Consider the following 24424-nt stretch of genomic DNA (forward strand, 5'->3'; position numbering starts at 1 on the left):
CAGGTAGACAGATGCATAATATATTATAGTGTCATACAGTGTTTCTTCTTCAGAGCAGCTTAAAATACATTTATGAGAACATTAAGTTTAAAGAGGTTAGTTAATCTAAAACAGCATTTTCCCAGCAGTCATCCTGCAGCATTTAACATGTGTGCCACCTAGAGGTGAAAGTCTCTCACTGGACATCTGTGCGCTCTCCAGTTACAGCAGTCAAAAGTCGATTCTCACACTCTTGTTCAGCTATTCAGAAGGTAAAAAAGATTAAACAGACTTTATATCAGTCTCCCTTTCCTTTCACTGGAGGGCAAATAAGTTATTTGAAGATCATTATTTGTAATCAATTGTATTTATCCTTTGCTTTAAAGAGGCCTTTCAGAGGAGCAAAATTTACCTTGTAAATTACAATTTGCAACTAGGAAAATCTACATTTTTTAAGTAATTGTTTACTTCCCCCAAACATGATTAATGAAATATTCTTCACACAATGAACAGAAGTCACTTACTGTCAAGGAGTGTTAAACAGTGTCTTTTGTTTGATGTTACTGACATTGAACTTGAAACAAGGTAAAATTAGAATTACCGGCTCGCAGTTGTATGCGTCTGCGAACCAGTCAAGTTGCAGTTACAGTTTACATCCATATCTGTCCAGATTTAGGTGACTAATACTTCAAATATAGATGCTGCTGAAGAAGAAGCACCACCAAATTTAAATCAATAAATTCTTGAGTCAAAGTGGAAGTTTGTGCCAAATTTGAAGTAATTCTCTCAAGGCGTTCTTGAGATATCCTGTTCATGAGAATGGGACTGGCAACCCGAAAACATAATGCCTCTAGCCATGGCTGTCACCACTCTGGAGGTATTAAGAAAAACTAAGAAAAAACAGAACTTTAGTTGTTTCTTTACATTTATTTCAGGAGACAACAACAACCACAAATATAATAGTGAGACAACACAACTCCTAACAGACTCATTCATTCACATTTTTTGCACATAATATCAAGTATATTGTCCACAACATGAGCATCACACATTAGAGGTAAGAGTTGGAAGAATGTCTTTAACCCCCTGATATACAGTAACGCAGTGCTTCTGTCCCTTTGCCCATGTGAGTGTTCCCATTTGATTAATTATCTGTTTTGATCACTGTCACATCTGGGGGAAAGAAACATCTCTTTCCACTCTTTGTTGCAGCTATCGGTTGAGTGCAAGTACAGCACCTGATTGGGGCCCACTGATTTTGACCACAGCATGATGATGTAGTGATTTATAAGTGCTATGCTGAGGGCTGACTGAAGGTGTTGCTACATCTGTTGTACTTTCAGAGTTTTTTAAGGGACTCCAGTATTGTGTTTTTGAAGTAGATGACTCAAAAACCCAACTAAAAGAAATGGAAATTTGTGCAGGAATGTTTAAGGGGACGTAAACACAGAGGAATAAAAGAGACAGAGGCAGACACTCAGGACAAGGGCCATACAATCTGCACTATGTTGCACTGCACTGGGGTTTGAATATTTGGGAGAGGGCCTGAGATGAAGAAAACTCATTCCTCCAGGGTTCGGAAGGAGTTCTGCATGTCCTCCAGCAGCTGGGCGAAGTCTGCTTTAATCTTAGCCTCGCCATCCTTAACAGGGTCCTAAAGAATCCAGAGAATAAGTTATTTATCTTGACTGACACAAACATATAAAGACAAACATACAGGATTATCACCCCCACACACAAAACAAATAACAGTCTTGTACCTTGAACTTCATGGAGCTGATTTTGTACAGGATTTCTCCCATGTGCTCCCTGATCATGGCCCAGGTGATTTTGTTGTCACTCTGTGCTGTGGACTCGACCGCGTGCCGGGCCATGTCGTAAAAAGAGATCATGTTTGAGAGGATGCCAACGGTTTTGTAGAAGGGGCAGAACCTGTGTGCAGGGACAGAACAATGTGTGAAGCTCACCGTTTATGTGACTGACAGCTGCTTTAGAGACTCTTCTGCTCAGATTGTTTTTTCTTCTTTTTTTTTCATTTATGTGCGGTTTATTCTTGCAAATGCCTCGAGAAGCACTTCAAGGATGAGCTGGAATGTAATTTTTTTCACAGATTATCTGTCTCATATAATACTGTGTGGATATAGTGACGGTTTGAAGAAATATGACAAAAACTTACCTTTATAAATTTTACCAACGACAGCATTAAATATGTTAGAATGTGGGATTTTTTAAAAATTATTTTTCAACTATTATGGAGCAAAAACACAAGCTATGTCATTGTTTCAGGATGAAATTTATACACTGAGTATGAAGGTGGGAGAGCCACTTCAGGCCTGAAAGGAAAAGCTGTGTTTTGTCGTTGATGAGATTTTCTGTCTTCACCTGTCGTAGGGGGTGTAACCATTCTGCTGCAGGAAGTCATCCTTAATGAGCTTTGCAACTTCTAGAGTGATCTTATCCGTCTCTGCAAGAGAAGCCTGTGAACCAAACAATATCATTATGGTCTGTCCACTGTTGTTGAATAACAAAGTAAGTGCGCTAACAATTTAAATGATTAACTGTAGCTCAACAGAATCCTCTGTTTTAAAAAATTCCATCCTAACCGGCCTCACCTTGCCTACAAGCTGCACGATTTCAGCCAGGTCCTCCTCCTCCTGTAGGATCTCCTTGGCTTTTGTACGGAGAGGAACAAACTCAGGGAAATGTTTGTCGTAATATTCGTCCAGAGCTCTTGTGTACTTGCTGTAGCTAATCAGCCAGTTCACTGAGGGGAAGTGTTTTCTCTGAGCCAGCTTCTTGTCCAGTCCCCAGAACACCTGAAAAGAATAAAGCAAAAAAGATTGACACACTCAAAGTGTAACGCTCAACATATATTATAGAAATATTGACAGATTGGATTGTCAAATGTTAGGATCAAGGCTTGAAGAGACAATGCTGCTTACCTGAACAATTCCCAATGTGGCTGAAGTGACAGGGTCTGAGAAATCTCCACCAGGGGGAGACACACTGAGAGGAATGCACAGTATTTAAGGAAAAGTCAGTTTTGTTTTTGATTGGTGGAAATTCTAAATCCTTTTAATGCACCTTATGTAAATTGATTTCAGTTTCATGTATGTGCTGCTGTGTTTCAGCAGAAATTGGAAAAAAAGCACGACGTGTTTTTCGCTGCTTCTATGAAAGTTGACTCACGCTCCTACGATGCTGACGCTGCCTTCTCTCTCTGGATTCCCCAGGCACTTCACACGTCCAGCGCGCTCATAGAAGGAGGCGAGCCTGGCGCCCAGGTAAGCAGGATACCCACTGTCTACAGACAACGACATACACAAAATGTCTCACAGTGTCCTCAAATTCATCACAGTGTCCTCAATCAAATCCGTCACAAACTTACCAGCAGGCATCTCAGCTAATCGTCCAGAGATTTCTCTCAGAGCTTCGGCCCATCGAGACGTCGAGTCGGCCATCATGCTCACGTTATAGCCCATATCTCTGAAGTATTCGGACAGTGTGATCCCTGGGGATATAATTTTATTCAATTTACAAAATATGGATAATTTATTTACTAAACAATCCCAAATAAGACCAAAACAAAAGCATTTATTTAATGTTACCTATTACAATGTAATTTCATTTCAGGGTGATTTCTATGTAAGCACAATGCATTCACTTCAGAGGAAATATTGCCCTGTTTTTCTAAATTAACGAGATTATTATCTCAGCGTTAGGAGAGAAGTTTTCATGGTAACAGTTATTTTATTATTGTTTTTTCTTGAGATAATAATCTCATTAATTCTTTTTCCCAAGCCAATGCATTATGCCTTAGTAGGTTTACCATTGCTTATAAAGAAATAAGAAGGAAGAAAATTCACTCAATTATATCATAGCATTTAAAATAAACCTTGAGACTGTTCTCTTTCTAATTAATGGCTGGTACCTGTATAAATTGAGGCCTCTCTGGCAGCCACAGGCATGTTGGATGTATTAGCAACCAGTGCTGTTCTCTTCATGATGCTCTCAGTCTTGCCATCGACCTCCATAGTAAGCTGTTGGGAAAGAGCAGCGTTAACATAATAATACACACAATACAATAACATGAACATTGATGCTGTATTTGAGTTTTTTTTTTTTATATAAACAAATAGTAAAATCATTAATTTTGCTTTATTTGTATATTCTTTTTTAAGCTTAAATATTTGCGAAAATGGACTCAGTAAACAGAAATCACAGATTTTTGTTCTTCCACCCACCTCGGGGAAATCCCGCAGCACTTCAGACATTTCATTTCCACGCTCTCCGCAGCCAACATAGATGATGACGTCACTGTTGGAGTACTTGGACAACGACTGCGAGATCACCGTCTTTCCGCATCCAAAGGCGCCTGGTATAGCTGTAGTACCACCCTGGACACAACTGTACACCACGAAGGTCATGCAGTTAAATTTGCAGCCAGCAGATTTGTTCACAGCATAAAATAAGTGGCTCAACACATGTGAAAACTCACTTTGAGTCTTTATAAATGAGTAAAAGTTAAAATAGAGGCTTAAATCGCATGGACTCACGGGAAAAGTGCGTCCAGAACTCTCTGACCAGTCAGCAGCGGATGATTAGCAGGTAGCTTCTCTGTGACGGGGCGGATTTGTCGTACAGGCCACACCTGCATCATGGTGAACTTCTCCTTCACGCCTTCAAATTCCAGCTCCAGAACCACATCCTGAATGCAACGAGATCAGAAAATCAGTGAATTTTTTTATGCAATAAACGACCACTTTGTTTTTTCACAAACACTCACAGAAATGTCGTAGTTTCCAGGTGGGGCCAGGTAGGTGACGGTGCCTCTGTTGCGAGGTGGGAGCATCAGCTTGTGCTTTATCAAGGAGTTTTCGAAAACCATGCCGTAGATATCGCCACCTGTCACGTGACTGCCGACCTGGAGAGATTATGTCAAAAATAATTCAGAAAAGTTGCAGAGTAAAGACATGTACACCACACTCAGACTGTTTTCTTACCCGAAGACTCTGGCCGGGGGAAAATTCCCATTTGAGGTCTCTATTGAGAGCACCAATGTTTACTCCTCTTGGGATATAGATACTTTGAGTGAGGTCATTGATGTCTTTTAGTGGACGCTGTATACCGTCAAAGATGGAGCCCATGATTCCTGGACCCAGCTCTACAGAGAGGGGCTTCCCCGTCCGCAGGACAGGGTCACCGACAGACACACCAGCTGTAGCAACAAGTTAAGAAAAACAAAACAATCTACTTTGACATCAGTTTGAGAGCTCTAATATGCATGATTTGTTCCACATGTAACGACAGAGGAAGGTCATGTGATGGCAGAAGGATACAAGTCTCCTCGTAGACCTGGATGGTTGCCATGTCTCCCTCTAAACGGATGATTTCTCCCACCAGCTCACTGTGACCTACACGAACCAGCTCGTACATGGCTGCTCCTGACATCGCAGTAGCTGTCACCACTGTTATTTAAAGAATATAGAAATTGACAGAATGAAAGAATGTGTTGGACAAGGAATTAGCTGAAAAACAAACATCCGCAAATTTTTGTTTTTGCAAAACATTGAAGAACAAACTGTATAAATACAGTAATGATCAACGTAATGGCTTAGGAAACATGTAAATGGCCAGGCATATTGTTAAATGTAATTTGCGTTTCAGAAAAAATACACACTACAGTGACATTCTTTACTGAGGCAAATCATTGGATGAACATTTATATCATTTTGATTTGAAGGTCTAATGTGTAGGATTTATTGGCATCTAGCAGCTGAAACTACCCCATGTACTAAGAATGTAAGAAAACTTTGGTGCCCCAATGTGAAAATGCTAAAACCCAGGTCACCCTATCTTTGTTTCAGTGTTTGGTTTGTCCGCTCTGGGCTAAAGTAGAAACATGGTGTCACAACAGGAAGGACTAGAAGAGGAACTGATCCGTATGAAGATATTAACGGCTCATTCTAAGGTAATAAAAACACAATTTTTTATACTAAATGTTTGCCTATATGTCCCCCTAAATCCTACACACTGGACCTTTAAAAAAAATAAGAGTTCTTTTTGTTCATATGCTCTATGGAGCAAATGATGCCTTTGCCATTTTTAGATTTGCCCTATGATTTTTAGGGGTCAACCAATGTTGTGTTTTAAGGGCCACTACTAATTGTTAGTACTTAATGAGACCCATAACCGATATTTAGAAGCCATATGCTTTTTCAATAAGAAAGACAACCTGTCTGTCAGTATTTAGAATTTGGAATATAACAAACTCCAAATAATGTTTAATAAAAACTGAAATGTTCAATATCACATACAGCAAGTTCCCAGCAACTTTTTTTTATAGTCAAGGGAAAAATTAAATTAAAGATGAATAAGTAAAAATAGCTTGCTGAGGTTTTACAAAGTAAAAGTTACTCCCGCTTTCTTTAGGCTTTTTTCATTCATTTTATTGGCGATCATTAAAACAGATAATCAGCAAAATGCCAAATATCGTCCCCAATATTCCGCCGGGCCGATAATCTGTCGACCGCTACTTTCCATGAAAACTATTGATTAAACATAAATTCAGTGCTTTAGAGAACTGACACAGTATCACAAGGACATATAAAATGCCCTAATAATTAGCCAGAACAATAATCTGTTGACCCCTGATGATTTTGGTTGACATGGACACAATGTTTTAGCCTTGCCAATCGTTAAGTAGCTGGAAAAAGTGACTCACAGGTTCAGGATCAGATGCTATACAATGCAAATTAGCCATTAGAAGAAAAGAGGAATAAACCAGACCTGGTCCAGAAACACCATGTACATATCCAAACTTGCTTTCCCGGTCCTCATCCTGGATTTTAGGAAGTTGTGAGGTGTCCATCTTGGTAGTTTCTGTCCTGCAAAAATTGGGGAATAATTATAAGGCACAAATTCTTTAACTAGACAAACATTTAATAGTGTTTAACTTTCATTTTATGCAGTACATCATCTTAACCAATGATGACTGTATGACAGCCGATTTTGTTTACACACTCTGTGCCCGGCACACCACGATGAAATGGAAATGATTATGAGCAGCATGCCACGATACAGAGTATCTGCACAGTGCTCTCTGCATAATAAATTAAGCCTAACAGTGTAAGGTCACAAGCTAACTTAGCTGAGGCTGCAAACCTTTCATGCATTTCCCTTTAACCCCGGGTCAAAGATAAAGCAAGTTATTACAGTTCATCGCCGAGGACATGTTCGTTAGCCAGATGGTAATTTGACATATTGTTACACACCAAAAACGTAACGTTGAGAGCAAAGCTGCTTTGTGCGTGTGCGCGTATAAGTCAGGTTACTAGCTAGCAAACACTAGCTGTCTTCATCATCATCACGTACAGGTTGAGCTAAATCAACGACAATTCACGCAATGTTTGGTCCAAGGCTGGCAGTAAATCTCAAACTATTATAAATACAGACCTATACCTACACCGCTGCTATAGATATTTTACCTTATCTCAATATGCAGTTCTCCAGGTTGTCTGTAACGTAGCAGGCTGAGGAGGAGCTTTACCGTGTTAATCACCTGCGAGGCACCGGACTGTCACGGGAAGAAAACATCTCCATTTTGGCTCAAACAGTTTTCTCTACTCTGGCTTTGTTGGCTATCTGTGGAGCCAACATGGCGTCCGAGGCTCAACAGTTTCCTAGGCGACGATATAGTTCCGCCGCTGTAAACGCTTCCGCCAGGGTCAGTAGTGACCTCTGCTGGATACAAATTAAACTTTCAGCTTAAATTAACTAACTAACAATAAATAGTTTTTTTAAATTAATCAAGTTACAACTGCGTTATCTTTACAGTTTAACTTATATCTAAGCTTTTTGGGTGTTACGTTTTACCTGAGTAACAGCCATACCCTTGAACTACTTCATACAGCCTCCATAAATACCTTGTCACATGAACTAAAGTTATTTATGCATAATTTTATTCAATCACTTAGTGACATCCCTCATGGGACAATAAACAAAAACTTTGATTAATAACTAATTGAAATAAAATAGCTACCAAATAATAACACTGTCAAAGGCTGGTATGAAAAATGCCATGTGCACTCACAATGTAGTGTAGTAAGATTCTGCACATCTGCAAATGAACTAAAATATACACAACATAATAATTTGTTTTTCTTTTGTGGTAATACTACAAATATAGCTCCTATTGAATTATGGTTCCCAGTATCAAAGTATATTTGCTTAAAGATAAAGAGATGCAGAGGAAGAAATAAATAGTTAAGGAAGCAATCACAATATGTTTTATAGCTAATGCTGAAAATAATTTAATAAAATGTCAACATTTTCAAAGACACATCACAACAAATAGTTTAATGGCGGCACAAAATTTGTATTTAGTCTGGTCATGATACCTTTATATATGCACCGTAAGGTAGTGGAATGGTCAAAGATTGAGGTAGAAATTAAAAAATGTTAAATAGAATTACTCATCAAACATTCACGTAACATACAGAGGGGTATATTTATACATAAATATGATCAGGGATGTGTAATTCCATAAAATTATGAAAATAAATACTGAAATCCCCATAAGTTTTAATTTATGTTATTGCACTGGTTCTTAAATAATGGGCCTTTTTCACAAGACATTTTGACATGTCATTACATCAAACCCAGGTACAGGTGTTACTTAAAACTTGAATAACAGTTTTGTTCGATATCAGTGTCCCAGTAAGCCATGCCAGTGTGACAATGAGCTGATATACGCAGGTTTAGGACCCTGAAACTTAAGCCAATCATTGTATTATTTATACCTGTGCTTTTCCTACTGTGACATGTCAGAATGTCTTTAGTGAAAAAGGCCTCACACTGAGACATGCGTTTTAAGGTGTACTACACATTTCATCAGTGGGTATGATTTTTTACAAGGTGTCAGTTTGTTATCACAAGAGAACATTTTTTTTAAAACACACAGATTAGATTGACAGTAAGAAAAACAAATGGCTCACATTATTTCAGCGGTACAAAACTAAACATTTAGTTATAATGCAATTCATCGCTTTTTAAAGTACACAGTTGTTATGCAGCAGATCTGAAAAATCACCTGTTTCAGAGGAAGAACTGATGCAATTTTCCACATGAAAAATTAATGTGGCAGCACATTAATAATACAAGATAAAGTAAAGGTGCTCTTGCAGTGGTGAGATGAGTCCAGTAGGTGGAGCCAAAGAGAGAGTCACAGTTTTTTTTTTTTTTGCACTGAAGATCCAATTAAGCAAAACTTCAGCTATGCACTTCACTTTGTGCTTGGGTCAGTCTGACCACTCGTTTTCATCCAGCTCAGAGTCGTCATCAGAGTCGCTGTACTCCACTGCAATACGTCGAGAAAGGATGGTGGCCACGTCATTCCCCACCGGCTCACGCTTACTCTGCAACTCCTGCTGCTCCTGAACTTTCTTTAGCTGGATGCCTGATAAGGGCACACACACGTATATTAAAGTACAATCATATATTGTACATGTGTCATGCAAAGAACATGCAGCCAGATTATAGTTTTGCTTTTATCTAACAATGCTGAATAAACCGTGGTGGCACCCTGACTCACCCATGCGAATGGCAGAAAGCAGGTCACTTCTTGCATCTCTCACAGGTTTTGTCTCAGCTCTGCCTCCTTCACTGTGTCCTGCCAGGTGTGAGAGTGCAACTGGGGGAGGCAGAGGTGGAGGTGGGGGACCTGGAGGAGGAGGGAACATGTGCGCCCCTGGAGGAGGTACGGGTGGCAGAGGGAAGCCCGGGCCTACGTGCAAAACTCCATTATGTGGTGTTGGAGGTAGCGCACCCAGAGGAAAACCAAAGGCTGTCTGGGCTGATGGGATGGGTGGGCCCGGGGCTGGAGGTGGGGGGAGAGAGCTGGTTGAAAGCGAAAGAAATAGGATTATGTTGCAGTGGGAAAAAAAATATATTAAATGTAATTCTTTCTGTGATTATGCAACAAAAAACACACTTGTAATCTGCAGGTGGACGTATTGAGCCGTTGATTCGGTCTGCAGCGTGCGGCTCGTCTGTGGCGTAGGTTGCCCTCTTGTAGTTGACATCAATGCTGTGGTATTCATGCTCCACAGGTGGCGAGGGGTGTGCGTTCCCCGGCACATAATCATGTGACTTGGCATGATTACAAGCAGCGTGGGCAGGCACTGGAGGGATGGGGTAGTCTGGGAGGTCAGGCCTGGATAAACAATGGAAAACAGACAGCTTCTCATGCAGATGCCTTCACCTATCCAGATGGTGCATTTGTTGTTATAAAATCAAAACTGAAAGCTTTACACAACAGATATATTGCTTTTTGGGCCACCAGGTCCTATTCATGAAAAAGCTCTTCCCCTGCCTACTAAAATACAATTTTATCCCTCCCAATCTTTACCTTTAATTTTTACTAAAATTTCCAGTTGGTTGTGATGATCACATTTCTATGTATGGCAGTTATAACATTTTTTTAAAGGTATAATCTAAGTGAGATAAATGTTGCCTTTCTTAAATATGAAAACTAAAGATTTAGAGGAAACAGGGACAGACAGAAAGAGGACATTTAATGTCATCGGGACAATCTGTACAATCAAGGCTTTGTGCATGACTTTCCAGTGTCTCTAAATCTGGGCCAAAATACTTCGAATGCAGGATCAGAAAGAGCAGATGCAATAACTTACCACTGCAAAAAGGTCTGTGCAAAGCTGTGCAGCTGGACATTTTTAAGGTGCAGTGTGTATGATTTAGGGACATGTTTTGACAGAAATGTTAATATTCACAACTATCTTTTAATTTTTGTATAATTACCTGAAGTTTTTGTTTGGCCATGTTGTTCTACAGTAGCCCAGAGCAAACAAAGTACTAGCTCTAGGCCATTTGCATTTTCCTGTGGGCCACCGTAATTCTCCCACATGGTTGGCACATGGGAGAAGTTTCACTTGCTTGCAATCTGCAACCTCACCACTAGATGCCAGTAAATCCTTGACCTTAAGAAATTGATTTCATTCAAAAACACAAATTCCCCAGTTGCAGGTGACACATAGGCGCAGATTTTAGCAATGCTGTCTCACCGGAAGGGGGTTTTGGGTTTGAACTTGCTGGCCAGCTGAGACCCTCCTGTGTGGAGTTTGCATGTTCTCTCCATGTCGTCAGTTTGGATAGGCTCCAGGCCCCGGCAACCCCGTACCAGGTGAGCAGTTACAGATAACGAACAGATGAATTCACTGGTTGCACCTCTACTTTTTGTCAGGAACTAAGCACCAACCTGCCATCTGGGGACAGCGAGCCCTCAGACGATGCCCCTCGGCGGAGACTCTGCGGATGGCGGTGATCTGGACGGAGCTCCTTATCGAATGCCATCATGTTCCACTCCTGCCTGCGGTTTCGAGCCTTCCTCACCTTCTTCACCTCACGCTGAAGGGTGCTGCTTTCCACACACCGCTTCTGTTCCTGGGGAAGGTGGACAAAGGGACAGAAAAGAAGGTAAAAAACCTATTGGCCGAATAAATACGCAGGAGTAAAGCAGTGGGTAGAGTGTTGCTCTCACCCTCTGCCTCCGCCTTTCTTTCCTCTTCTCCTCTGTGTCCTGAAGCATTTTCTCCTTCCACAAGTCAAAAAAGTATGATGGGTCCGAGTAAAATTTCATGGCATCAGTTGAATCCTCTCTGTATTTAAAAAACAATTTCAAAATGAAATGAGACACCTGAAAATGTAGCTTAGGTATTTAGATGTTGCAGTTTTTACCTGTAGGCAGTGAGGGCACTGAGTGGAGGAGGCCTGTCGCTGCTGTTGTGCATCTCAGCCACTGAGCTCGGGGTGCTGCCTTTGGACAAAACCTGCTGGTTCTGAACAGTAGAGCTTTTGAATGCTTTCCTCATATTAATGTCCTGTAGAGAGACTACAAAATAGTAAGACAGAAGTTTAATGTTTAATGCAAAGCATGTGAGAGTGAGTGACAGAGTATATAAAATAAGATAGTAAATCAACATGCAGATGATTTCCAGTGGACTAACCCTCCTCCACGCTGGAGTCCAGCTGGGTGACCTTAACGGCCAAGCGATCGATGCGGTCCTGGAGTGAGTTGGCACGCACATAAAAGGTGTTGGCCTCGTTGAAAAGCTCCCCGAAAACATTTTCTGCATGTTTACCTGCAGCCAAAGTAAAGAAAATGAAGGGAGAGGAGGGGCTGTTAATACACAGAAAATGTTTCAAACCTCTGAGGTGAAGTGCAGCGTTATGCATAACACAGAAAAATATATATCATCATGTTTCTTAATCCATTATGTTTCTCTGGATTACACATCAGCATTCAGCGTTTTGGTACTTGCCCATAAAAGCATGAATGGCCGACAAACAGCTCGGATCCACTTAATGTGGAAGCTATCATTAGACTGTCCCTGTGTGTGTCTCTCCGCCCACTCACTCTCCGTCTTATCCGCCTGTGATACAAAGCTCTACGGTAAGCTCTAAGCTCCTGTAACTTCACTAAATCCACACACACACTAATCAGAGCATCCTGAGCCAGATGTCCAGGAGTAAATTTGCTTCCCAAAATAGTCTCTGCCTCTCCCTCTTTTCCCCCTGTCTCAGTGCAGTATTACCTTCACAACAACAAACACAGGTATACCGGTGCTTATATTGCCACACATTAATAAAGCACTTAAACCACTCTGCTCCTGTACTGATTGGCTGATTAGAGTGTACAGTAGATAGATGTCAGTGTTGGATAATAATGTACATTTACGCAAACAGGTGATAATTGCTTTAATGTTGCTGTTTTTTTGGTTGTTAAAAGCAAAACAATTGAGTAATACTGGCATATACAGTATGGTCATTGTTTTCCAAGGTTGCAGAAATAAAGCACTATATACAATAATTTAAGCATGCAGTATGTTGAGATGTAACTCAACGTGTAACGTAGGGGTGTAAGAAAATACTGATGTGTATCACGATGGTATGTTTTGTGATACTGTATCAGTTCTCTAAAACACTGTATTGATGTTTAAACAATAGTTTACATGGTAAGTAGTGGTCGACAGATTATCAGCTTGGCTGATTATTGGGGCCGATACTTTTATAGACATTTTGCCAATTATCTGTATCTGCATTTTATTTTAAAATTAATTAATTAATTAAACAAAAAAAGTGTCAGCATGGGAGGAAATTTTACTTTGTAAAATTGTAGGGAGCTATTTTTATTTATAATTTTATTTTGTATTTAAATATTCACTTGACTTTATTTTTAAAAAAAAGTTGCTTGAAATTTGCTGTATGTGATGTTGAATGTTTCAGTTTTGATTAATCATTTGCTGAATGCATTTCAACAGAGTTTTGTATTGGAGTTTTATTCCAAATTCTAAATATTGACAGGAATGTTTTCATTTTTATTGTAAATGCATATCGATTCCAAATACCGGTCATCAGTTTCATGAACTACAAATAATCAGTATTGGCCCTGAAAAACCAATATCGGTCGACCCCTAATGGAAAGAGTTTTGGCAGTGCTTAAATTTGTACCGTGTTTACACCCCTGACAGCTAGATATCAACTAGATAAATACAAATGCATATCCCGCTATTCTGATTGCATTAAAAAAGTAACTTATTGATTCATAAACATATGGCCATATGTTCTTTATATTTTAACAGTTTTCCGAAAATTAGCTTTCAACAAATCCCAATATATCACTTTGCTTAATGTGTATATATATTTAATCGTAACCCCTGTTTAATGATACACATTGTATTGCCATGTTATTGTCAGTACACAGCCATAATGTTACCGTCAGATATTCTTTCCATAAGAAAATATTGATCTGCTGTTGTGTTTACACTGTAATTTCTGAAGGATGTACTGGTTTTTAGCGCTGTCTTTGTCTAAAGGGGATTGAAATATTAATTGGGATGACTTTGAATGTTAAACACATATAACCTCACTTACCTCAACTGTCACCACCCACAATACCTTTACTTTTAATTTACTTGTTTGATGCTCAGGGACTGTACTTTATTTATCAGAGTAGGGGTGGGCTGAGGTGTGACTTTGGGGCTCTTTTTTAATATCCTAACCCCTTTACTAAATGACTAGGGGAAAATGTATGACCTTCCCCTCACCATAAATAACAATACTTCAGTGTCTGGCTATAATTAATGGTGTAATTTGAGAGATATAAAAACAAACAAACAAACATACCTTTCAAACCCACTTGCAGTTTTGGGGATCTTAGGGTAATAAATAGTAAATACAGAATACAAACATTTAAAGCTGAATGTCCCTCTCCCAAGCAAAATAATAAGATTCTTTGAAATGCCTGCACCACCCCGTCCCCTCTCATAAATAACAAACAGTCCCTTAGTTGTGGTGATTTCCCTCACAAGTTGGAACAGGTCATATCGCTTCCTAAGAAGCATCTGAACATGCTTTGACACAAACAGTGTAAACAAATGTGATCTTACTCAGACTGCTGAGCTGGCGGATGATGGCGGACAGCGTGTTGTTGGTCACACATTCCAGCTCGTTGCCAATCCCATCAGGCACTGCAGCGTGGCACAGGTGCCGAGGCTGAATGTTTCTCTTGACCAAAGGCATGACCCCCTTTCACATGCTGGCCACAGCACCTGCTGGAAGGCAGAGGACAACTCTGACGGCTCGTTGGATACCTGCAGGGTAGAACTACAATCACATGAATCCACAAAGCAGCATCAAGCGTAATCAAACTAGGTGTGTAAATGCATGCAGGTTGCACTGACCTATGAGTTCAACTTAATGCACGTAACTGTCATTACTGATTTTCTCACCAATAACTACAAAAATGATTTCCAGTTTTTCTGTACTTACTCACAATTGGTAGGCCTGTTATCCCTTTTTGTTTTGATTATATTCGTTTAGCAAGAGTGGTGAAAAGTGTAATGGACAGCATTAATCAGAGTTAAACCTTTTATGATTTTGATTATGATTTTCTGTGTTTATTATTTGGCCACTTGCTATTGAATGTCACAATTTATCACCTCCTGTCAAAGTGGTGCACCTATTGTATGTTATTGGGGTATTTTTTTTTAAAAAGGATTAATCATGTTCAGCAACAGCTGTTTCATTCAGCAAGTTTATTGTGATAAAAGGTGTGAGCACAACAGATGTGGCTGTTTTTAAGTGAATTTGCAAGTCACTTTACACTCCTTTATTGAATGGACTTGAATGGATTGAGTGATTGCCAGTAATTACAGGAAGCGGTGAGCCAGCATACTGGTAACAATAAGAACACCAAGTTACCATAACGATCCTCATTTTCATATGTGGCAGACAAGTCAGAGAGAACCCCTGAATGTTTGATTACCCTGGGGAGCTATAACACCAAAATGAAGTTCACATTCTAGCAATTTTACCAAAAATGAAGCATGATACAAATCACACATTCGGGGTCAATGCCTCATTTTCCACAGCAGTGTAAGTTATCATTCTTTTGGGTGTCTCTGTACAGCAGCAGACAGTTTTCACCTGTCTATTAATGGAGCCTAGCAAGCAGTTTGTTCCTCATTTTTATATGCAGCATTGAGAGAAATAAGATTTTTTTGTGCTTGAGAGCTATCTACAGCCAAGGTGTGCTCTAGTTAATGTAAGGGTGTTAAATATACAAATTAAAGACTTGTTTTAAGCCATAAGACATAAAAATATTCTTAAATTGATTCTTAATTATTCACACTTGGGTTATTTGCAACAACCTGGACTATTCTCTGGTGGGTATAAGTCTGCTTACAGGTGGCAGATCAACCATCTGGTGACCAGGTGGGGTCAAAATGAATTAGAGCTCGATTTTCTAAATACAGGGGAGATGGTTATGGATTTTTGAAAAAATGCCCTACCAGCCCCCATTCCACAGTTTGACCCAGCAGTCAACACTATGAAGTCCTTCCTAAGCTCCATCATCACCCAGGACCTCATAGGAGAGGATGTATCTCCTGCAGCAGCTTAAGAATTGCAACCTGCTAAAGACAATGATGGTGCATCTCTACACTGCCATCACCGAGTCAATCCTCGCCTCCTCCATCACCATCTGGTACGCTGCTGCCACTGCTAAAGACAAGGGCAGACTGCAGTGTATCATTCACTCTGCTAAGAAGGTGATTGGCCTCGATCTACCGTCCCTCCAGGATACTGTGAGGCGGGCAGGATAGATTGTGGTCCACCCCTCCCACCCTGAACAAAACTTTTTGAGAGACTCCCCTCTGGTAGGAGGCCCAGCTGAACAAGAGACGGAGCAGCGTCCCCCCAGTTCCTATAGTATAAAATTGTATTGCATATTAAACCATGTGGATGGAGGTCGCCAGGCAGAAGGCCATATCAGTGGCAGGTTGCAGTTTTTATGCAACACTCCACTTTCACACTGTTAGTTTATTGCAAAAGGAAAAATGTATACATAGACATATTTTAATGTTTGAAAAGAGAAAAAAGACTTTGGAAAAAATGATCTAATAATAATTTGACTGCTTCTCAGCAGTAACTCTGAGGACCCCTTGCTGTGGACCAAGGCATTAACCTGTGAACTTTTGCACATCCAGGGATACGTTTGTGCATAAATCTGTTTTCTCATTCTTGTATTTCTTATTACAGACCTATATTATTTTTAATATGTGTTGTAATTTTTTCTATTGTATATTTATGTTCTTGTGTCTTGCAATACTTTGCCATTATTTTTATTTTCTCTATATTAATTATATGCACCAAGCACCAAGTAAAATAAATTGTAGTCTAAGTGAAAAAAACTTGGAAACAAACAAACAAAAAAAAAAAAAAAAATTGAAGAAAATTCTGATTTTGAAATTTCCCAGAATTCAGTGCGTGAGCGTAAAAACCCGGTAAAACCGCTCTCTGTTACTTCATGCTAGCAGGACAGTGCTCTCTGTTTTGGGGTGTCTTTTTGGCGGCTGACAACCACAAAAGTTGGTTCTTCATGACAAAAAGTATAAACGTCCGACAGCAGGTAACTTTATTAACACACGCACACGAAACATGGTATATATAATAACGTGTAAGCGGCACTAGACGATGCTAAAAAAACACTGTTTACCCTACCATAGAGTCGCCGTTGGGTTAGCTTGTTAGTTGGTTCAGGTGCGCTGTTTTCACGTTAGCACGCCGGCAGGGAGCAGTTAGAGTCGGGTCCAAGCTGTTTTATCCAAATGAAATAAAGTCTTTGCTGGGCTGCTGCAGTCGTGTGCTGGACACTGACAGTAGTCATCTCTGCAGGGCGGAGTTCACTGTGAAAACAAATCTCTCTGGTCCAAATCACAGCTTGAGCCACGAGGGGATTTGGCCAGCAGATTTACTCCTGTCATCCAATCACAGTCATCATGCCAGCCGTTTGACATCCTCTCTGTTTTATTTTCAGATGTATTAGTCCTATTTTTATGGACTGTAAGTCATTAGCTGCCTTCTATGAACTGGATAATAAAATGCAAATTTCTAAGTATTAATAGTAGCAACTAATCAAATCAAAGCTGCAAGTTATTGAATCTTAATATTTGATTAAAATGTCAATGAGGGCTTTCTTTCCTCCATTAGTTCATTGATTGACATTGATTCTGGTCAAAAAATAGTAAAATGCCAATAGGAATTTTTCCACACCCAAAACAAAGTCTTAAAATAACTCATTTTGTCTGATCAAGAGTCCCAAACCAGAGGAAAGTAAAACACTGAATGTATAACATTTTTGAAAATTTTTGATTAATTTTCTGTCATTTCACTAATTGAACATAGCTTCAGCACCAAAATTAAATGCATATTTATTTTTGAAATACATACCGCATTTACTTTTGAAATGCACACAGCATTTAATTTTTGCAAAATGTTCCTCTAAGCTCCAGAAGTACAGTTTTATAGCCGTTTAGTTTCTCCCATGCACTTTCACAAGCATTCCTCATGTACTGCAGATGATCAATAAGTGTGTTTTTATTTAACCTGCTGAGAACTTATCTCAGTTCTCACTGTTTCCTGTTTCAAACCATCCACTCTGCATAAACAGCAGTACGTCAGTCCCAGTCAGTCTATTACCATCTTAGTGGGCATGACCTGGATTAATAGTGAAAAGAGACACTCAGCATTTGATTTGAAAGCCACACAAATAACACACACACACAGACACACACACACACACACACTGCTCTTTTCTCACAGATGGCATGATCTGGATTGCGGGAGGGGCGAGTGTAACCCAGATATGGGGGCTTAAATCTTAATAATGGCACGCCATGATACCATAACTCATAGATGTTACAGGAGTGCTGCAGAGACATTGATTAATGCCGCTATCTTCATGGAATCTGCATTGTGGATGAGTTTAAAAGTCAAGTAAACTCATTGCATGAATGCTAAACATTAAGCAAGAAAGCAAAAGTTACATAGTATTTTTCAATGCAGAGTTTTTGCATTACAGGAAAAAAGAGGTTCAAGACAGATGGAAGAGGCAATATAGAAAAACAGTTACAGCGTACAAACCACAAAATAAAAGTTATGAAATCAAGAATAAGATACAGATTTGGCTCCTCTAAGACTTTGCTGGAGTCTATTTTGGATTCCAGTCTTAACGCTAAGATATGCTAAGATCTAACCACCCTGAGCTTCAACATTGGTATGTAAATATTAGAATTGTATCCATCCTTTCATCTAATTATTTATTTTTTTTTTCAAAATTACAAAACTATTCCTTTAAGGATCTGGCCATGCAATGCTTTGTGTGTTTGGAGTAAAAATAATGATTAAAAAAAGTTCTAAAAGCAACAGCCACCCATGAAGAGAAGCCTAACCTGGAGTAACAAAAAAGGCTTTTCATGAATTTCTGTTGCCATTTATTGCGTGATTTCAGCCAGGGTGCAGAAAATTAGTTGCATACTTTTCCCATCTTATTAATAACCTTTATATTAATGCAGGTGTGGGCAATTAAATTAATTAAAAGAAAAAGCAGAGCAGCCTTTCACTGGATTATAGCTCCAAAGCTTTATTGATCATATACATATCAGCCAAAGTGAGCCTATTCAGTCTGGATCAGCCCCTGCTGTCTGACTGCACTACAGGTCCTCCATGTTAGTGAATGAACATAGGCCAAACTAAAAACTCAAAGTACACGCCAAATACATTTTTCTGTCACTGAAGGTAGTTCTCATCACCCTGATGTTTGTTCAAGTGTTTGTTTTTATGACAAGTTTGGTTTTAATGAGTTGTTAAATTATACAAAAGGGGGCTTATATACAGTCTATGGTATCAGCACAAAACTGATTTCAATATTTCATGGTCAACCAGTGAAACAAAACCACACTTAACAATATTCTGTAATTCTGCTTTTTGATATGCACTCCTGATGGCATCATTTTGCTGTGAGCAAAGCATTTCGTCTTCCATATTTTAGATGGTGACATAATCTCTTGGCCAGCTCAGAAGTATTAACCCCAATACTGTACTTACCCTCCCCATTATCACCATCATTGACCCTGCTGGTATCACACAATGTCGCCAACCACCAGCTTACCCACTTAGTGCACACCGGCCCAAACACTAACACCTCTATCATCCATTACACACAGACGCCCAGACTGCCTCTCCTCTGATATTTGTCCTCCTATTATGGCTTTCTAGTCCTACTCCATATTGATCACTGCCAATGCCTTGCCAGTTATTACCCAGTGAGCGAGCGCCACACACACACACTTATACACACTGAGCATCATTGTATAAATCCTTAACACTCAGCTTTCCTCTAATTTACATGCTTATATTTAAGGTTAGAATAACAATGTTATTCCACACTGCCTTTAATCAAAAGAAAGCCTTGTTGTGTAGTGTTTTTTTCTTATAACCTTTAAAGAGACACATTGTCCATGCAGTCTGTAGCAAAATGGGAATAATACAGGTGAAGAAGTGATTAAGGATCCCTCTACTTGTGGTTTTCTTGTGTGGCAGAGTCATGTAAAATGAATGATTAATTCATTGTGTTAGGAATTTCAGTCTCTGGAGTTAGTTAAAGTTAGGTCACAGCTTGATTTCTTTCAAAAAATGGGAGGAAGACGACAAGCAACGTAACAAGAAGTGGCCAAAAAATTAACAAGAACTTAGTAAAAAGTTACAAGAAAATGATTTGAATATGAGAAAAAAAATCCCAAAACAAAACAAAAAAATAACCTCAAGAAAGTGCTTGAAAATTAGATTCTTTTTGTCTTTTTTATTGGAATATGTAAGTAAAAGAATTAGAAATATAGTTGTTTTTTTTTCACAGTTTGTGAGTTTATGTTTTTACCTGTGTTTTTGAAATAAATGTAGGGCTGTAGTATTAAGATTGTCTATCTATCATAAATTGCCAAATGTACAGTTTAATGCTCATACACTTCACCTTCACTTTGCTTTTAGTGCCATCTGTTGGTTACTGCTTTTGTACAACTGAATGAGCAGGTTATCTGTGGGTTAAAACTTTGAACGCTAAATACTTGTTTTTTGCTGATATCACTCTGCCGAGATTTTCTGACTCATTTTGGCCAATTGACGATACCGATATATGCACATGTGTTTTTCCACTTAGTTGCAGAGAAAATCAAGTCTCTCCTGCAGTGGAATTAACATATTATGCCTATTGTTATCCTGATGGATGGCAGATGTTGACATAAAATACATTCATTGGGCAAAACAAGAATGCTAATTTAACCTGGATTACATGTAAAACATGCTGTATTTATTCCCATGTAATACATTTTAAACAGAACTGCAAAATGTATCCCGTTCTAACAAGTTTGGATTATTCTCTTCCAAAGACAATCCTGACAATAGCCAAACCCAGGGCAAATTTGACCCGTTTCAAGTAATTAAAGTGTATAATGAAAGCATTGTTTTGTTGGCCTGTCATGTTGGTGGAAAAGTTTGTTTCCAGTCAGTGCTGATGATTTTCATTTTAAAGCTGTTATAATATTATCGTGCATCTCTTGTTAGAATCTATGTCCTTTTAAATGTCACAGTTGTTAGCAGTCCAGTAGGATTCATATCTTAAAGAATATGTATTAAATGTTGACAGGAGTTGCCCTATCTGGTTATGTAATGTGTACATATCATTGACGTGCTATTCTTGTCCAGAGGAATATGTGATATGAGGCTTGCACAAAGATAGATATGTTTAAATGGATATGTTTCTTTATTGAATAGATCCTGCTGCACATCAGCTATTTGAGCAATGAAGAGGAGGTTAAGGAGCAGCACTTGAGTTAGCTGTTGAGTCCTACTCTTCCCCTCAGACAACCAGCGATCCCAGGTAAGAGATCGACCCTTGAAAGAACCACATAATGCTTAGACACGTTCAGAAAGACACATATAAAATATTAAGTGAATATAATTCCATTTAAAATGCATTTTTTTCAGTCTTTCATGATCAGGTGCAGGTTCAGGTTAATTTATTTTTACCTCTATGTAGATTTGGTTTGCAGTCTAGTTGCTAGGCTTCCATGAACATAGTTTAGACACCACAGACGACATACAGGATAAAACATGACAAGAAGATAAAAAGATAAAACAAATGAAAGGATAAAACAATTAAAGTACCCCAATGCTAATCAAAATGTTGAATATGTAGTTAATACCAATAAAAATTCTAAACTACAAAACCAAACCTTAAATAAAAACAATCTGAAAAACCGCAAATGAATAATTCATAAATACAGGCTCCGAAACGATCTTGTGCAATGTGCGATTTTGTGCAATCTTCCTACAGTTTGTTTACCAGTGTGATGGCAGCTGGAACAAAACTGTTTTTATATCGCTTAGTTTTACACCTTGAGACTAAAACCCTCTTTTTAGAGGGGAGAAGCTGACACTCAGTGTGCAAAGGGTGCAGTTCATCAGTGAAAATGGCAGTGGCTATTCGTTGTAACTGTCTGGTGTACAGGGATGCCAGGCTGGGGCTCATCTGTCAGCTTAGTTTGACCATTTCACAATCTGATTTGGAGAATCCCAAACCATAACACCAAGGAAAAAGATGAAACCCATTCAGTAAAAGCACAATAAAATAATATCATCATGGTTTTATCAATATGGAAGTAGAACAGTTTCCTCAGACAGTGGAGTTGCTGGTGCCCCTTTTTAAACAAGAGTCCACGGGTTGCACTAATTGGCCTTTAATGGTTGTGACATGTGGATGTGAGTATGTTTTCTAAAATCAATAATCCCATCCTTTCTTTGATATGACCATAGACTGTGTAAAAGAAGGGGACATGGCCATGGTGATGTCAAGCTTGAGTTGGCATTTTTTGCCATCACCATCTTGGATTTTTGGAGCCAGAAGTGACCGTATTTGGACAAGAGGGTGGAGCTGTGGAGAAGCGAGGGGTGGATTCTACTTGAGTACATCGCCATGGCAGCAACCCGTCGATCACGAGGTAGCCACACTCTACAGCATACCCCGCTTTATCATCTATTCTACTCTAAACAGGACCATAATCTACAAAAAAGACATGTTGTATTGAAGAAGAGTTAACTAGAGACTAAGACCATAAACTCATTCGGGAAATGTTTACTGGAGTAATAAAACAAGTAGGAGGCAGGGTAGTTTTTGTGTAGAGTATCACAGTATCTAAATCCTTTCTGCGACCAGTGGAGTCGCCCCCTGCTGGCCATTAGAAGGAATGTAGGTTTTAGGCACTTCTGTAATGGCTTGAGCTTTCAGCCATTTCACAAAGTCTTCATTGGCAGAAGCAGTTTGTTCTGTCACTTCTTAAATCCTGTTATTATTTCATCTGTAGCACTTTTAGGACTTCTCATCCATGTGGCCTTAAAGCCTTAAAGTTTTTTTACTTGCACGGTTGGGCAAGTGGGTCAGGAATGTACTTGCCTGCAGACAATTCTCACTTGCCCTTTTACAAATAATTTTATTTATTAGTCATCAGATTACACTAGGACAAAATTTAATTGTCATGTTGTGACGTTTGGAAACTTGATATGCCTTTAGAAAACAACACTGTTTTATCTGCCTTACCTGCTCCTAAACTTGTGGCAAACTGTATATAGTAATAATACATAGTCAGAATGCATACTGTATCTCTTGTTTCCAGTATAATTGAAATGTTTGTTTTTTTCTTGTTTTGCTTGTTGCCTCCGCTCATAAAATTAGCCTTTAATGGTTGCCATTAACCATTTAATGGTTCAATTTTTGTTGAGTCCAGTTGATACTATATGCAACTCATAACAGAGATGTGAGGGTTGTGAGATGGTTTATTCCTTAGCTACTTCCATCATCAGCTCCTGAAAAACAATGTGTTCTTTTTTTACCAATTTCTCAATTGTTCATTTTCTAGATTTAATAGCCCGACGTGGCATTTCTCTTGCCTCACGCAAATGATTGTCGTTTGACAGAACAACCCCAACCCCAACTTCCACCTGTCAGTATCTTTTGGGAGCTTTCATATGTATAACATGTATCATTTGGAGAGGGGGTTTAGTTTTTTGTTTATTGCTGAATTTTAAAAAAGAAGAATTTTAAAAGAATTATGACTGCAAAAATAGTTATATGTATCTGATCGTCAAAATATTTTGTATCTAATAATTTAACAGTGCCGCCTCTCTTCTGCATTAACAAATCATTAAAATTCACCATACCTTTTCATTATGAAGCTATCATTGAGCAATTATCCAACTGTTTTCTTCTCATCTTATTTACAATGGGCCTTTACAAAACACAAAACCTGAAATTTTCCCATAGCAGAGCACAGCACATCACACGACAGTGGGAAAAATAATCAGCCGGAGCTTAAGGCCGTATCAAAAGCCTCACAGTTCCTGAGCAGCCGCCTTTAGAGGGGGTGACTCTTAGAATGCCTCAGCTTGTTTGTCTCATGGTTTAAGTGGTGCACATAGCCATGGAAAGATCATTAAATCACTGTTTTACCACTTGGCTTAATCCCCACAACAAAAGGGGAAGATACAAAAAAAGAGAAAATGGAGAGAAAAAAGTGGTGGGCGAGATTAAGTAGAAACTTGATGGATCTAAACTGACGGCTCTGTTTCCCAGCGTTGCTAAGGGGAGTTAAGAATCTTGATTCCACATCTCTCAGGCTGAGGAGTGGCTGCTGGTCGGACGTTCCCTGTTACCCCTGCAGTGGCCAGCCGCGCTTGTAGTGTCCGCCGCTGTGGCCATCTGCCGGATTACCCAGCAGGATATATTTTTATAGAGAGCATCCTATTCATATCCTGCCTGCAAAGGTTTACATTAAGGTTGAACTCGGGTGCACTTACAATGGCAGATGAAGTAAGCTCTATCCTTCTTACAGCACCCCTCCCCATCTTCTCACTGTTTGGGAGACTGATAGCACTGGGTTGAAAGGGGCTGCTTCACCGCGGCATGAAAGAGGATCTCATGCAATGCCACTGTCTGCTGCTGATTTTTTTTCACGGGCGGACAATAAAGTGGTGCCCA

The 24424-nt window shown here is 39.3% G+C and overlaps 2 protein-coding genes and 1 long non-coding RNA gene across 4 annotated transcripts; 1 reads left to right on the plus strand and 2 right to left on the minus strand.

Moving 5' to 3' along the window:
* Positions 1 to 898: 898 nt before the first annotated feature.
* Positions 899 to 7617, minus strand: LOC121952431 (V-type proton ATPase catalytic subunit A-like). The gene is made up of 15 exons (XM_042499107.1): positions 7467 to 7617; positions 6769 to 6866; positions 5319 to 5447; positions 4983 to 5197; positions 4766 to 4903; positions 4536 to 4687; positions 4224 to 4386; positions 3911 to 4019; positions 3368 to 3490; positions 3169 to 3283; positions 2922 to 2985; positions 2592 to 2795; positions 2362 to 2456; positions 1740 to 1911; positions 899 to 1633 (listed from the first exon to the last, which is right to left on the minus strand). Exons 2-15 carry the CDS (start codon positions 6848 to 6850, stop codon positions 1541 to 1543), a joined length of 1854 nt encoding a protein of 617 aa, XP_042355041.1. The 5' UTR covers positions 6851 to 6866; positions 7467 to 7617; the 3' UTR covers positions 899 to 1540.
* Positions 2426 to 11315, plus strand: LOC121952435. Its single transcript, XR_006106446.1, has 4 exons — positions 2426 to 2508; positions 3213 to 3263; positions 5847 to 5950; positions 11240 to 11315. It is a non-coding gene; the product is annotated as an uncharacterized LOC121952435 (long non-coding RNA).
* Positions 8586 to 17227, minus strand: LOC121952432 (wiskott-Aldrich syndrome protein family member 3-like). 2 transcript variants are annotated; one of them, XM_042499109.1, is made up of 9 exons: positions 17059 to 17227; positions 14445 to 14609; positions 12003 to 12137; positions 11734 to 11887; positions 11537 to 11654; positions 11255 to 11439; positions 9971 to 10192; positions 9572 to 9876; positions 8586 to 9436 (listed from the first exon to the last, which is right to left on the minus strand). In XM_042499109.1, the coding sequence occupies exons 2-9, from the start codon at positions 14575 to 14577 to the stop codon at positions 9279 to 9281; spliced, it is 1410 nt and encodes a 469-aa protein (XP_042355043.1). In that variant the 5' UTR covers positions 14578 to 14609; positions 17059 to 17227; the 3' UTR covers positions 8586 to 9278. The 2 variants fall into 2 exon arrangements, with proteins under 2 accessions (XP_042355043.1, XP_042355042.1); XM_042499108.1 differs by lacking the exon at positions 17059 to 17227 and having other exon boundaries at positions 14445 to 14732.
* Positions 17228 to 24424: the final 7197 nt, after the last annotated feature.

This window comes from Plectropomus leopardus, chromosome 13, assembly GCF_008729295.1.
Source record: "Plectropomus leopardus isolate mb chromosome 13, YSFRI_Pleo_2.0, whole genome shotgun sequence".
Taxonomy (NCBI): Eukaryota; Metazoa; Chordata; class Actinopteri; order Perciformes; family Serranidae; genus Plectropomus; species Plectropomus leopardus.

Excerpts from the sequence above, each read along its gene's own strand:
- LOC121952431 (XM_042499107.1), bottom strand. The coding sequence starts at position 6,850 with ATGGACACCTCACAACTTCCTAAAATCCAGGATGAGGACCGGGAAAGC. Across the intron at positions 4,688-4,765 it reads CTGGAAACTACGACATTTCT|GATGTGGTTCTGGAGCTGGA; the intron begins GTGAGTGTTTGT and ends CGTTGCATTCAG. Across the intron at positions 2,796-2,921 it reads CCACATTGGGAATTGTTCAG|GTGTTCTGGGGACTGGACAA; the intron begins GTAAGCAGCATT and ends TATTCTTTTCAG.
- LOC121952432 (XM_042499109.1), bottom strand. The coding sequence starts at position 14,577 with ATGCCTTTGGTCAAGAGAAACATTCAGCCTCGGCACCTGTGCCACGCT. Across the intron at positions 11,888-12,002 it reads GGACTCCAGCGTGGAGGAGG|TCTCTCTACAGGACATTAAT; the intron begins GTTAGTCCACTG and ends ACTATTTTGTAG. Across the intron at positions 11,440-11,536 it reads AAGAAAGGCGGAGGCAGAGG|GAACAGAAGCGGTGTGTGGA; the intron begins GTGAGAGCAACA and ends CACCTTCCCCAG.